The sequence below is a fragment of the Scardinius erythrophthalmus genome (assembly GCF_964197995.2).
Source record: "Scardinius erythrophthalmus genome assembly, chromosome: 19".
NCBI classification, from domain to species: domain Eukaryota; kingdom Metazoa; phylum Chordata; class Actinopteri; order Cypriniformes; family Leuciscidae; genus Scardinius; species Scardinius erythrophthalmus.
Genome location: NC_138239.1, coordinates 10,983,990 through 10,998,531, shown reverse-complemented (window position 1 = coordinate 10,998,531; position 14,542 = coordinate 10,983,990). Strand labels below are relative to the sequence as shown.

Sequence of the window (14,542 nt, the reverse complement as noted above, 5' to 3'; positions counted from 1 at the left end):
GGAGCAAAAAGCACTCACTTTGGTGACCTTTTTTTTTTTTCGACAAACAAAAAAGGTGAGACAGAAATGCTCTTACTATGGAGTTATAATTGCAATGGAGTCCATTGCAAGTCCTTTATGTGCGTTTTATTCTTTGCTTTCGCAAAAAGAGGGAAAGGTTGAAATGTTTTTTTTTCTTTTTTTTTCTTCATAATTGATAACAGATGTTTCCCATAGACCTTAACTCATATTAAAGCCATAATATCCCCTCAAGAGGAACTCCAAAATTTTGTTTTCATATGTGTTACAGTGACAGCTCTGCTCTTAATGAATGTCTTGCAGGAGAGTAAACAGTTTAGTTTCTGTGTGTGTGTGTGTGTGTGTGTGTGTGTGTGTGTGTGTGTGTGTGTGTGTGTGTGTGTGTGTGTGCTAGTATGTGCAGAAATGAGGCAAAAGTGCTAATGAAAGCACAGGGGTCATCAGCAGTGGGCTTTAAGATAATTACCAGTGTTCACAAGGGGAATAGCCGTGTGTGTGTTTGTGTGTGTGTTTTGGATGTAAGGGTTTGCGTCATACCTCTGTAAATCGAAATCTCTCATTCTTTGATGTCTTTTCTCTATATTTCTTTCTCGCTCTCTCAGGATGTATGCTTCATCTTGTTCATCATTTATCTACTCTGATGCCTTTTCTTCTCATCCACAGTCTCTCGCTCTCCTCCCTAATCCAACTCTTCCTCAGTCGCTCCTTCTACACCTCCCCCATTCTCTTCTTCAGTCTTCAGATCCCTTCATCATTCCCCATTGTTCTTCCTGACTGACCATCTGTCTCTATCCATCTCTGTTTGTCATTCTGTCTCTCTCAATATGAACTATCTGTGTCTTTTGATTTTTATGAAATGTAGATGAGTGTAAGAGCTGAAGATGACAGGAGTGGCAGGATGGAGGGATATAAAGAGACGAGTGCTGAGATTCCTCTCTATGTGTGCAGCGGCTTCCTGAATGAGTCTCTCCTCAATATTTATTAACTTGGAAATGAAATATTAATAATGGTGGACAATCCCATCTCACAGATATAAAAAAAGGCCATTGGGGGGAAAAATTTTGGAATTATTTCACAGTAATTAAAATGGAAAAACTCACGGTAAAGACTAATTCATCTTGTTATAAGGGAATTTATCAGTTTTTTTCAGTGATTTCCACATCTGGAAAAGTCACGAAAAGTAATAAAATATTTAATCGGCTTAATATTGCTCCTCCTAAATGTTTTAGAAAACTTCATCCAGAAATCTTGAGCAACTAGAAAATAAAAATATATTAATTTATAAAATGTGTAGTTTTGCAGTTTGATTAAAGTGGAAACATTCTATCAGACAAATAATGCATTTACCAAATTGCATTGCTAAGCTGATTAGTTTTAATATACATTGATGAATAATTATCCCTTCAGAAACGTAACAGGGTGGTAAGTTTTAGTTTAAGTTGACGTTATAAACCTCTCTAGGTCATGAAACTAAAAGGTGCTGCTTATAAAGACAATCTGATGCTGATATATCTATACCCTTTTTAAATATAGAATATCATGGTAACAGTGTTGATTTTTTTAAAAGATCATCCCCTACTGACAGTCATATAACAAGACAAATTGGGAAAAAATGTCTTTTTTAATAACAGTTAACTTTAAAAAGGATAAGTTGGTCAAACTGATGAAAGAAAACAGCATGAAATGATTTTGTTTGTTGGTATGTTTAAACAAATGAAAGTTTCCAGTTATTCATAATTAGTTTTTTTTTTCAGCTTTATAATCCCCCATTTAGTGGATTCACCCATATCATAATTCACATAATCATTTTTTAAGATGCGAGTGTGGTCTATACTGTGAATATATATATTTTTTTACTTTGATCGTCCCTGAGAACTTGAACATTTTTAAAAGACGGACTGAAAGCATTCGCTTCTTCGCAGTATGATTTCTTTTATTTTTGTGTGTGCTTGCTTTGTTATTGTGTGATCTTTCCGTTGTTTGCATGCGTGTGTGTGTGTGTTCAGTATTGAGAGATGGGCTACATTTCGCTGACTAAGTAAGTTAGCAGTGGAGCTGCTGTGTATGATGTTTTATTAATCTGCTCTGGAAAGAGAGAGACGACGAGGGCAACTTTTAACTCGTTTTTTTTTTTTTCTTATTTTTCACTCAGACTTAGATCAGGGTGGTGTTCTTATAAAGTCTGACTTCGCAGAATGTCATGATGGAATGTTTAAAGCGCATTTTGTTGGTGCAGAAGTCCAGTGAGGTCAGATGATCTGGTTGATGTGCCTGATGTTTAGGGAACATTTTTTAAATACAATTACAGAAAATGCTTGACTTATTTACATTAATGTGCTTACTATGGGGAAACCAGAACATTGGGCTTGTCATTTTGTTAAAGCACTTATATACTTTTTTCCACACCGATATTTGTGTCATTTGAACTGTTGTCTAAATTGTAGTGTCAATATTTTAGCAGCGTGGGACGTACAATAAGGCACTTACAGTGGAAACACAGAGGTCAAGGCAGTAAACATTACAATACAAACGTGTTTTACTATTGTTCTTCAAGCCTCTGGTATTTTCATCATAATGAAGTATATTTATAATGCAATGCTAATCGACATAGACTATCACTCTATAGAATACTATGCAATAATATATTGTCTGCCTTATTCTATGATAAGAAGCCATATCAGCGTACAAAAAGAAGTTATTTCAAACACTCAACTGATGTTATGAAGTGAGTTTGGAGTAAAAACGTTATTATATGTCTTTTGTTGGACAACAGGTTTATAAACGCTTTGCATTACAAGTTTAGGAAGATGTTTGACGCCTGTTGCTCTTTCAAATGCACGTTATAAGAAATTCAAGCTCGCAGTGCTTGTGCAGTTCACATCCTTTGCAATTTCATAATCGCAGTAAGCTAAATTGCGATTTAGGTTTTATTTTGATTCAGCGTGCAGCCCTGACCACATAAAATGACAGCTTTAAAAACATGTAACATTAAAAATGTATATGTGTATATATATATATATATATATATATATATATATATATGTATTTATGAATATGTGTGTGTATATATGTACATGTGTGTATGTATGTATGTATGTATGTATGTATGTATGTATGTATGTATGTATGTATGTATGTATGTATATGTGTGTATGTATGTATATGTGTGTATGTATGTATATGTGTGTATGTATGTATATATGTGTGTATATATGTATGTATATATGTGTGTATATACAGTGCAATGCATAAGTGAATACACCCATGCTAAAGTTGACTAAAAAGAGGAATAAAAAATCATATTTTGGAAATTGAACTTAATGCCTTAATTTAAAAAATTAGGAAAAATCCAACCTTTAAGGACACCAATTTTCTTTGTGAATGAATAATGTATCGTAAATAAATAAATGTTCTTCCTTAAAATACATGGTGCATAAGTGAGTACACCCCTATGTTAAATTCCCATAGAGGCAGGCAGATTTTTATTTTTAAGTATTTTTTTTTTTTTAGGATACTATGCATCCTGATAAAGTTCCCTTGGCCTTTGGAATTAAAATAGCCCCACATCATCACATAGCCTTCACCATACCTAGAGTTTGGCATGGGGTACTTTCCATAAGATCATCTCTCAATGCAAATCAAACCAGCTATTAGGCTAACTGAAATAAAACCATGCCAATCTCTAGGTATGGTGAAGGCTGTGTGATGATGTGGGGCTATTTTAATTCCAAAGGCCAAGGGAACTTTATCAGGATGCATAGTATCCTAAAAAAAAAAAATACTTAAAAATAAAAATCTGCCTGCCTCTATGGGAATTTAACATAGGGGTGTACTCACTTATGCACCATGTATTTTAAGGAAGAACATTTATTTATTTACGATACATTATTCATTCACAAAGAAAATTGGTGTCCTTAAAGGTTGGGTTTTTCCTAATTTTTTAAATTAAGGCATTAAGTTCAATTTCCAAAATATGATTTTTTATTCCTCTTTTTAGTCAACTTTAGCATGGGTGTATTCACTTATGCATAGCACTGTATGTATGTATAAATGTGTGTATATATGTATATGTATATGTGTGTGTATATATGTATATGTGTATATATATATATATATCGTGATGCATGATGTTGGTGTTTTCTCAATGATTTAATTAGATGCTCCTCATTCCTCTCTAGAACACGTCCACATTCCCTTCTGCACCCTCCCCCCTAAATAAATTATTTTTTCATTTTCTCTATTCCCTCCTTTGCCTTTGTGAAATGCTTATCTAGAAACAGCTTTTGTAGACTCTATACGATACATTTTGTATAAAGGTGCTTTGAAATGCAGCTCACAGATTTGAGTTCCATTGTGCTTTTCTCTCTTCTCTCCTGAAAAATCCCCCCACACCCCCCCCCCCCCAACACACACACACACACACACACACACACACACACACACACACACACACACACACACACACACACACACACACACACACACACAACTTGTCCTGTCCAGCATGTTTAACTATGTGCCTGGGGATCAGCGTGTTCCTGTCACTGATCTAATGGAGTTCACCTGAAACCAACACAGACTCTCTCTTTTCTTGAAAGCCCTTTTCCTTTCTGCCCTTTTCCCATATTTTTTCCACACCTTCCATGTATCCAGAGCAGTTTTGCATAGTCATGAAGGTGGAGGCAGGGGGCAGTAGAGATAGTCATTGATTAAATCTAGAGCTAGGAGTGAGTAATGTATAACATTGCTCTTGGGGAGTTGGTCTAGGGGGCTTCTCTGATTGGTCAGCAGGATGTTACACATTCTTCAGTCTGATTGGACACACATCTGAAGACAGCAAACGCCTCTAAATCATGTTGCTAGTGGTGCTTGAGAAAGCTACTATTACTCATTTTTGAAAAGAGTACCCACTAACACTAGATATTGAACTCTGGTGCATACATACCTGGTCCTGGAACATTTTATGCTAAGTAAGAACATGAATGATCTTGTATTGTGTGAATTTATTTTTATTTTTTTATTTATTTTTGTGGAGAGTTTTTAAATGTTTACTCAGAATATCATTACTTGATATTCCCAATCATTTAGTCCCCTTAAGCCCCCCCTACCCATTTTAACAATCGACTGCAAGCTCATATTCTGTCGATCTGCCTCCATTTATTAAACAGTTCATGTCTATAACTAAGTCCGTGTCCTACATTCACACTATATATGTCACAATACTGAAGAAAAGATCTGTTGCTATTTCCATTTCATCGCGACTTTAAAGGCCCGTTCACACCAATGATGAAACCTGTAACTACAAAGTTTTAATAATGTCTCTAATTCTATGAGAATAGTGAAGTCCACAGATATGAGAAGGACACAGAGAAGCAAAATCTTCTGAATCAAGCAAAATCTTCTGAATCACTTTTTTGGATCGTTGTGGATTGGATCGTTGGATGGTTGTGGTTTGCTATTGCTGTGATCTCATGTGAGTGACAGGATGTCCCGCCCTCGCGCCCGTAAACATGTCATCAGAGAAAATACGTCGAGATGCAAGAGGGAGGGGACGTAATTTTGATTAAACATTAGGACGACACAATTTATTATTTTTTTTTTTTTTAAACAAGAATTGTTTGTCCATTTCGATTTCATGGTGACTTTAAATGACATGTATAACTGCAGCAGGCTTTTAAACAATGTTATTGTCCGCTGATGTGGACTCACAGTTATCATTATAGTTATTTTTATAGTTGTCGTTCTTGGTGTGAATAGGGCCTTTACACTCAGGACACCTAGTAACCACCCAGGAGACCTTAGCAAATGCATAGGAACGCCCTGGAAACTACACACAGAAACTTTGCACCACTCCTACTGTATATGCCTCAGAAAATGTAAGAATATTTTAGTTGTGTAAGAGTTATTAAATGGAAGTTTCAACCTTATTTGCTACTTGGTATCAGAATAAACCTTGAAAAACTAGAAGTGGGATGAAACAAGCCAGGAAGTAAATGAACCAAATGGATTAGCTGATCATCCAATCGGAGACAGACTTGTCCCTTGTACTGTAAGCTTTAGTATCGGATGTTTCTATATGTAGTCTTTTATAGCAGGAGTGTTTTTCAAAGGGAATGCTCCTCCACTGAGGTTTGATGCTCAAAGCTGGGCTTATCTGCTCCCAGGTGTTGGACCTGTGGTGTTTGAGGTCCACAGGTCTTCTCTGGATGTAGGCAGGGGTTAACGAGACAGGGTTTTACACCAGCTCAGCTCATGCAAGTCTAACTCCTACGCACAGCCACAGGCAACCTACACACACACACACACACACACACACACACACACACACACACACACACACACACACACACACACACAGTCTCACGCTGAGAGGGAAACTCTCACCTCACCAAAGTGTCCATGCAGACAGACTTTTCCGTCTGCAGAGCTGTGAGTCACAGACATGAGGTAGAAAGAAAGAGCTAGTGTGTCTGTGTGTGCGCACCTTCCTACAAACAGAGCTTGAAAGATGCCATTTCTGTGTGACTTTAGAATTGGTGGTGTTCAATAATTACTTTATATTTAGATTATTTGATATAATACTTTATTTCCTTTTTACTAACTAAAAAGGAATTCAATGTAACATTAAAGGGGTGGTATAATGCCCCCTTTTGCAAGATGTAAAATAAGACTCTGATGTCCCTTGAGTGTGTATGTGAAGTTTTAGCTCAAAATACCCCACAGATAAATTTTTTATAGCATGTTAAAATTGTCCCTTTTTGAGGTTGAGCAAAAATGTGTCGTTTTGTGTGTGTCCCTTTAAATGCAAATGAGCTGCTGCTCCCTGCACAGAGGGCGGAGCTTCAAGAGCTTGTGTGTTAGCAAATCCTATTACCTCTTCTCAACATGGACTCACCCCCTTTGTTGCGTGTTCCCGGAGGCAGGGTTTATGTAAATTTTAGGGTTAGTGATGTCACTAACCTGATAGGAAGCTTGTGTAGTCCCTACCAGCCGTTTGTTGTAGTCCTTAAAAAATTATTTCTTTAAAAGCAAAAATCTCCCTTTGCTTTGAACTTTGAGCATTGTAACTTTGCAGATTTCGTTTATGCTCAAACAGCAACATTACACACTTACTAAAGTTAAAAAGTTAAATCATAATCAACCACCCCTTTAATTTCTTGATTTTTGTACATGTAGCATAAGCATGGTATTAGCATGCTTTTTTTTTTTTTTTTTCAATGCGTACAGTGGAGTGCAACAGATTGCTGTGGTATTAACAATTGTTACATCACTGTATGATAGGATCTGGAATTTCTCTGAAGTACATTTAGAGTACTACTGTATGTAAATACCATGGCATGTATATACAGTACATTGTACATATTGAGTTCATATCTCAAAATATTATAGTAACACTATACTAAATAATTATTTTAAGTAACTTGGACTACCATGTAAATACTATTGTACTCTATTTGAATAGTGTATTCATTCAGAACGACGTTTTAATTATTATGGCATTACCATATGTGACATGGGTACATTTTATGAAATTGAGATTTATACATAATCTGAAAGCTGAAATAAGCTTTGCATTGACGTATGGTTTGTTATGATAGGGCAATATTTGGCCGAGATACAACTATTTGAAAATCTGGAATCTGAGAGTGCAAAAAATCGAAACATTGAGAAAATCGCCTTTAAAGTTGTCCATTTATGTTCGCGATTGTGCTGCATTCACTCACAAAAATAAATGTTTTATATATTTACGGTAGGAAATTTACAAAATATCTTCATGGAACATGATCTTTACTTAATATCCTAATGATTTTTGGCATAAAAGAAAAATCGATAATTTTGACACACAATATACACAATATATATACAATATACCCGTGCGACTTATGACTGGTTTTGTGATCCAGGGTCACATATGTTACTCATAGTGAAATTATGGTATTTTTCGCTACCTCTGGAAATTTATGTAAATACCATGACCATCAGTCACTACAGTACTTTTTGTAAGATGTCATTATATAATCATTAAATATTTATAATTTAATTATATATTTTTAATATTTACATTATATATTTTCAGAGATTCTTTTTATAGTACAAATAAAAAAATGGCTACCGGCTACATAAAACGAAGCCATTTAAAACCAAGCAGAAGCCTTTGTCAACTGGTTACAAATTGACTGTCGATGTAATTAATGAATCAGTGACTGGTTCTCCTATTATGTCCACCTTCACTTACTTGCTTTTCAGCAAATCAGTTACAGCTTCTGGGCGAATGTTAAGTCAACTAATCATCATTCCTATTCTCATATATAGAACAGTCATATGTTGTCATGTAGTATTTTTTTATTTATTCCTTGGAATACTATGTGAATGTTTAAAGCTGTGTATATAATCTGGACCTTTTTTCACCAAGCTGCTTGGCAATTTCCCCGTAGCCCTTTCCAGCCTTGTGGAGGTGTACAATTTTGTCTCTAGTGTCTTTGGACAGCTCTTTGGTCTTGGCCATGTTAGTAGTTGGATTCTTACTGATTGTATGGGGTGGACAGGTGTCTTTATGCAGCTAACGACCTCAAACAGGTGCATCTAATTTAGGATAATAAATGGAGTGGAGGTGGACATTTTAAAGGCAGACTAACAGGTCTTTGAGGGTCAGAATTCTAGCTGATAGACAGGTGTTCAAATACTTATTTGCAGCTGTATCATACAAATAAATAGTTAAAAAATCATACATTGTGATTTCTGGATTTTTTTTTTTTAGATTATGTCTCTCACAGTGGACATGCACCTACGATGACAATTTCAGACCCCTCCATGATTTCTAAGTGGGAGAACTTGCAAAATAGCAGGGTGTTCACATACTTATTTTCCTCACTATATATATATATATATATATATATATGTGTGTATATATATATATATATATATATATATATATATATATACATATATACATATATACATATATATATATATATATAAATATATATATATACACAGATTTAAACATTCACATAGTATTCCAAGGAATTAAAAAAAAAAAAAAAATATATATATATAAGCACCATGGTATTACCATTGGTTACTGCCAGCTTTTAAAAAATATTTTAAAGGAACATTGACTTTAACAATGAATTGATATACGTAATGCTTTACTTGAGAAGTGTAGCTCTTTAGCAGTTCTGAGAAAATAGACAACTCTCCTCTCCTCTCATGCTGGGCAGAGCTCTGGTGACATTAACATTCTGATGCCTTAACATCTCTGATGAATGTTCCAACTGCTGCGTCTCTCTCTCTCACTCTCTCTCGCACACACACACACACACACACACACACACACACACACACACAAATGGCCACTTGTATACGATGCATCGGCAGAACAATCCTCCTTCACCCTCATTCATGCTCACACAGACATTGCATTTCCGTGCCTGTGACAAGAAGTTTTTTGCCGCCTTTCTGAGGAGAGCTCACTTCTCCTGCCTCCTGCAGGGAACACCAGCCTATTTATAGATCAAGGGTTAGCAGGGTGGAGAGAGAGAGAGAGAGAACAGAGAGAGCAAGAGATGTGGAGAAAAGAGAGAAGGGTGAGAAAATGCTGCAATTATGAAGCAAGTGTTGCACCGAGCCCTTGTGCGTGATGGAGAATGTGACGGTGAATGGCAGCACTTTATCATTTATTTACACAACACGGGTCATTCTCTTCCCTCGTCACAGATTTTGACCTGTTTTGAGCAAGACTGGACCCTTTTATATCATAATGCTGTTGAAATTACTATTATTTCTGTTACTATTATTTGCAACCTTTTTAATTCGGTAATGCGCATATTTCTAGGTAAAGCATGATATTCAATGGATTTTTTTTTTTTATCATAAATATAGCTGGTGGTTGAAAAATAAGAGCGACCCTAAAAAGTAATTTTAGAGGCAGAGCAAGTTATATTTTGATGAAATATATTTTGATTCCAATATATTTTGATGAAACATTAAAGATATTTTTCTTTGGCATAACATGCACAGTAAAACCTGGTTTAAATGGGGTTTCACTGTTGTCTTGAACAGTGTCCAGTGTTGTAGTCCTCGAGTCTGGACTTAATCTTGACCATATTTTCATGGTCTTGGTCTTGTCATGGACCCTTGAGCTTTTGGAGCATTTGGTCTTGACTTGTTTTGTGGTGTCTGTGCCGACTCCACTCTGTGGTATTGTTTGACCAGAGCACACTGTGTGTGCATTGCAGAGGTTTGCGTGACACTGACGGGAAACTAGGCTTCATTTGCCTCCTTTCATTCTAAAACCGGTATGACTTTCTTCTGTGGAACATAATGTTTAGGAATGCTTCAACTGTTTTTGTCCATACAGTGAAAGTCAGTGGAGTCCAAAACAACATAGGACATGGAACATTGAATTTTTATTTCCATAAGACTTCTATAAGTGACCTCTGTTATAATTGGCTAACCTTTTAATAACAAAGTTCTCATTGTTGTTCATCAAGGTTTGTCATGTTACTGAATTCTAAATAGGCATTGATATGCAAGCGGCGTGGTTGGTCATATGCTAATAAGCTTATGGTTTAGGCATCAATACCATGAAAATTTCTGAATGTCAGATTTTTTGCAGCAGTTTCAAAAAGAACAGGGAAAGAGCAAGAAAAATCCTGTTTTTAATAATACATACCCTTTGTTGTAATTGTAACTACTAGGAGCTTTGTGCTGGTGCTTGAGGATGTGTGCTCAGCTGATGGTTATCAGTGGTGCTGAATCTGCTCACCATCATACAGGTTGTAAAATACCAGAGGAAGTTGACACAACGCAGAGGAGGACAGTAATGTAATGTTAATACTGTCTGGTGTGTAACAGTGTGGCCTCCATTACATAGAACACACGAAGGCCTGAGAGTATGAATCTCCACGCTTGTAGTTGCGTGCTTTTGTTGAGTAATGTGTTTTGACATAACTCATATTCTCTCAAACCTCAGGACTAACGTGACGTTTAAGGAATCAGACATTTGTGGTATGCAAAAGAGCATTATATTATTCCCATGCAATAATGAGCTTTTTTCCTCTTTTCTCTTCCCTTTTCCTATGTCTCATGTCCTTCCTCCATCTCTCTCCTGTCTGCAGTGAGTGACAGCTGCTTCAGAAACCTTGCTGAGGACCGCAGTGGAATCAACCTCAAAGATCTTGTTCATGACCCATCCTTGTAAGTGATTCACACACAAGCACATTGGCTTTGTACAATACTACTGTCCATGCATTAAGTCTCGTTCATCATAGGACATTTCCGGACAGGTTTCCCATTCCTTGTCTTTCTGTGCTGAATGGATGGATGTCCTTCTTAAAGATAAAGGCCTTGTCCCAAATTCTGCACTTGATATGTATTTGTGGTCTTGTGGACATGTGATTGCTGTCACTTGAACATGTCCACAAGACCATAGTGTAGCCCTCTTTACAGTCTATATGTGCCCTTGAATGCGGCCTTATGCTGAGCCCACACTGATTGGACTACTACGCAATGGTCCAGACCAATGTGCGGACTTGGAGGAAGACTGCAAGTGTTTGTGATGTCCACGAGACCATAGAAGAATTGTTCTTCTATAGAATTGTTTTTTTAATAATAACATTTTGTTAAAAGGCCAACATAGTTTAAAAGAATTCGGGTCTTCTCAGGTCCATTAGGAAAAAGCACATTAATTTCAAATTAACCGTGACCTGAGGCCACTAATACCGAACCCAACCCGTGTCCGAGGCACTCGTCGAAGTTTTGGACCCGAACCCGCTAGGGTCGGACCTCGGGTTTTCGGATTCAAGTGGACCCGTGAAGACCTCTACTTTATAGTCCCTTTGTGCCCTTGAATGTGGCCTTATGTCAAGCCCACACTGATAAGGACTACTACCCAACGACCCAGACCAATGTTTGGACTTAGAAGACTGCGAGTGTTTACAGTATTTGGTGCAAGCCCCAAGAATCCATCCCTGACAAAGGAGGACAGCAGCTGCAATTTCTTACTTAGTCTGTCTGCAATACCTTTCATGCATTGTTGCAAACTTCATTGATTCTGTAAATCGACCAAATTTGAAGCAAAGCTTCTATACAATTTCTAGGAATTGAGGTGCACAGACTTTTATCAGTTTTCCAGGAAGCAAGATTTACTTGACAGGGTATCAAGCTGATATAATAAATGCTTCTGAGTAACAGCTTATTGCTGGGTTTGCCTAAGATTGTTAGTTTTATGGCATCAGATCTTTGAAAGATATTTAAGATTTTTCCTTAACTCTTATTTGGCCCTTGTTCCCTGTCTGAATGAAATCTAATGCAGAGGTTTCTAAATAAGTAAGAACTTGTCCTTTCTAAATGGCCTAGGTAGGAAGTTTTTGGACAGAATACTCTTCAAAGTGGACCAGACTTTGTCAGTGGTCAAAAATCTGGGTCCATAAGATGAACTAATATATAAACAGGACTTATCTTATTTCCTGTAATTTGTGTAGACTGTAAGCAGTTAGTGAAATTGTCTATTATAGTGTCGATTACATCAGAGGTGTTTCTACTTTTTACTTTGTGCATATGAGATGCTAAAGTAGCATATTTACTTTCTTCAGTCATGCGTCAAAGGCCATGAAAAAATGACCACATGCATAGTAGGTGTAGTGAGGACTCTTCATTTAATTCGGCCTCTTGAATGTCAGCTACTTCTTGTATACTTCAGCGGAGACCTCTCGAGCTTTGAGAAACCTTCTCGTTCTTTAAAAGACTTTCAGCAAGAAGAAGAACTCATTGTCCTTCCACCTCTGTAGAAATGCTGCCTTCTCTAGGCATAATTCGAATGTTGGAAGGTATCAAGGCACATCCAAATCCAATGTTCACTAACAACCTGTCTAAAAAGATGCACCAATCTGTTGATTTCTGGAGTGCCTTTGAAAGACTAGTTTCCTTGGGAGGTACTTCATTTCAGAAAATGCTACTTGTTATGTCATTAAAAAAAGCTGCTTTTGGTTTCAGACAGCAAGTGTACAATGCCCCATTTTAATAATTGATATATCTGTGGTTATTGGTATTGTGCTGTTATGGGTAAAGAGGATTGAGCAGTAGGGTCATCATAGATGAATCAGGAATTAAAGGAACTCCCAATTGTTCGAAGACTACATTGTACCAGAACCTGCAATGCCTGTCCACCTCTGTTTCTACTTTAGCATCAAAAACCAAAGCTTTGTACCGAGCAAATCTTTGTACCCCGACAAGGTCAGTGAAGCGACAGAGACAGCAGGATGTAGGTCTCTGAAAGGTGTCAGAGAGGAAGAGAAGCATGGGGTGCCGCCAGAAGGTAGAGATACTTCAGAGAGTATTGATGGATAATGAATGTGTGTGTTGTCTGTTGACTGGTGAGCTCCATCTCCAGTGCTCTGTCAGCTCAGGTGAATTGATTCATTGGAAGAGCTGTCAGTTTTACTAACGAGGTGTGGTAAAAATAGAGCTGAATTAATCATAGTGGGGGACACGCGTGGCTCATCGTCCTCTGGATAGAGAGGATTCTGACGTCTTCACCTACAGAGAGGTAAACATGCAGACGTTTGAGAGAGGGACAGCTGAGCACTCACCTGAGAAACAGAAATGGACGTGTCTTCACCTGAGAGCAGAAAAGGGTCACCAAGGTTATAGTTCCTTATGAAACCGGCTTTTATTTGCAACGGGCCTGCAGACAGTTATTTATTAACTCGCCAGAGTGGTCTGTTTATAAGTTTTTGTTAAATCAATGACAGTAGAGAGGAGACTGGAAATTGGGAGGGATGGGATTGGGATGGGACCATATTTGAACCTAGCCTGGAAATCCAGAGCTAAATCTAAAAGATTAATGGTCTGGCGTCGACTAATGAAAATCGGCCAGCTTGAGGGGCGGCATTAAGCATGCATTTGAAAATCTCACTGCACGCAATTGGATAACACTACGACCAGTCACAACAATAAACCCCATACTCTTAGCTACCAGCGGAGCTAACTGGTAGATTATACTCTTACCGTATCCGGTCGGCAAAACAGCAAAAACGTCCTTCTTGCAAAGGAACGATTCGAGCAGCGTCTTCTGTTACTGTTTTAGATAAAAAGCCAAGTCTAACTCGTTCATTGTAGCGGCCAAAGCCGTTCAAACAACTGGTGTTCATTCATAGCCATCTTGCAATGTTTACTAATGACTGTGCCTAAAGCAAGTTGCCGAGTTCTTAGTACTCCATTGTAAAGGCTACTTTACTGGGTCTCTTCTCACTAAAACATTTTTTAACTTTCCGTTTACCGCAGACGTGTTTAGCGCAATGCTAACTGTACTAGAAAAGGAGTGAACAGTAAAAGTAAACTCCTCTATGATCACCAAAATGACATATTTAAATGGTATTTCCTTGTAAAAAATTCTCCATGCCTTAAAATAGTTTGAATGTAACTCTACACCCTTGCCTCATTTAGTATACGTGGTTCTATGAATATGCAAATTAGCCCCACCTCCACTCACTCACTCACTCACTCATTCACTCCAGCTCAG

At 37.3% G+C, this 14,542-nt stretch overlaps 1 protein-coding gene across 7 annotated transcripts in view; it reads left to right on the top strand.

The window, feature by feature from the left end:
* The window catches only part of gphna (gephyrin a), an 80,200-nt gene that overhangs the window by 13,895 nt on the left and 51,763 nt on the right, over positions 1–14,542 (top strand). For all 7 annotated transcript variants that reach the window (XM_081393825.1, XM_081393823.1, XM_081393824.1 and 4 more), the window contains exon 2: positions 11,139–11,217. In XM_081393825.1, the coding sequence (XP_081249951.1) occupies positions 11,139–11,217 (79 nt within the window). The remainder of the gene's footprint in view (positions 1–11,138; positions 11,218–14,542) is intronic.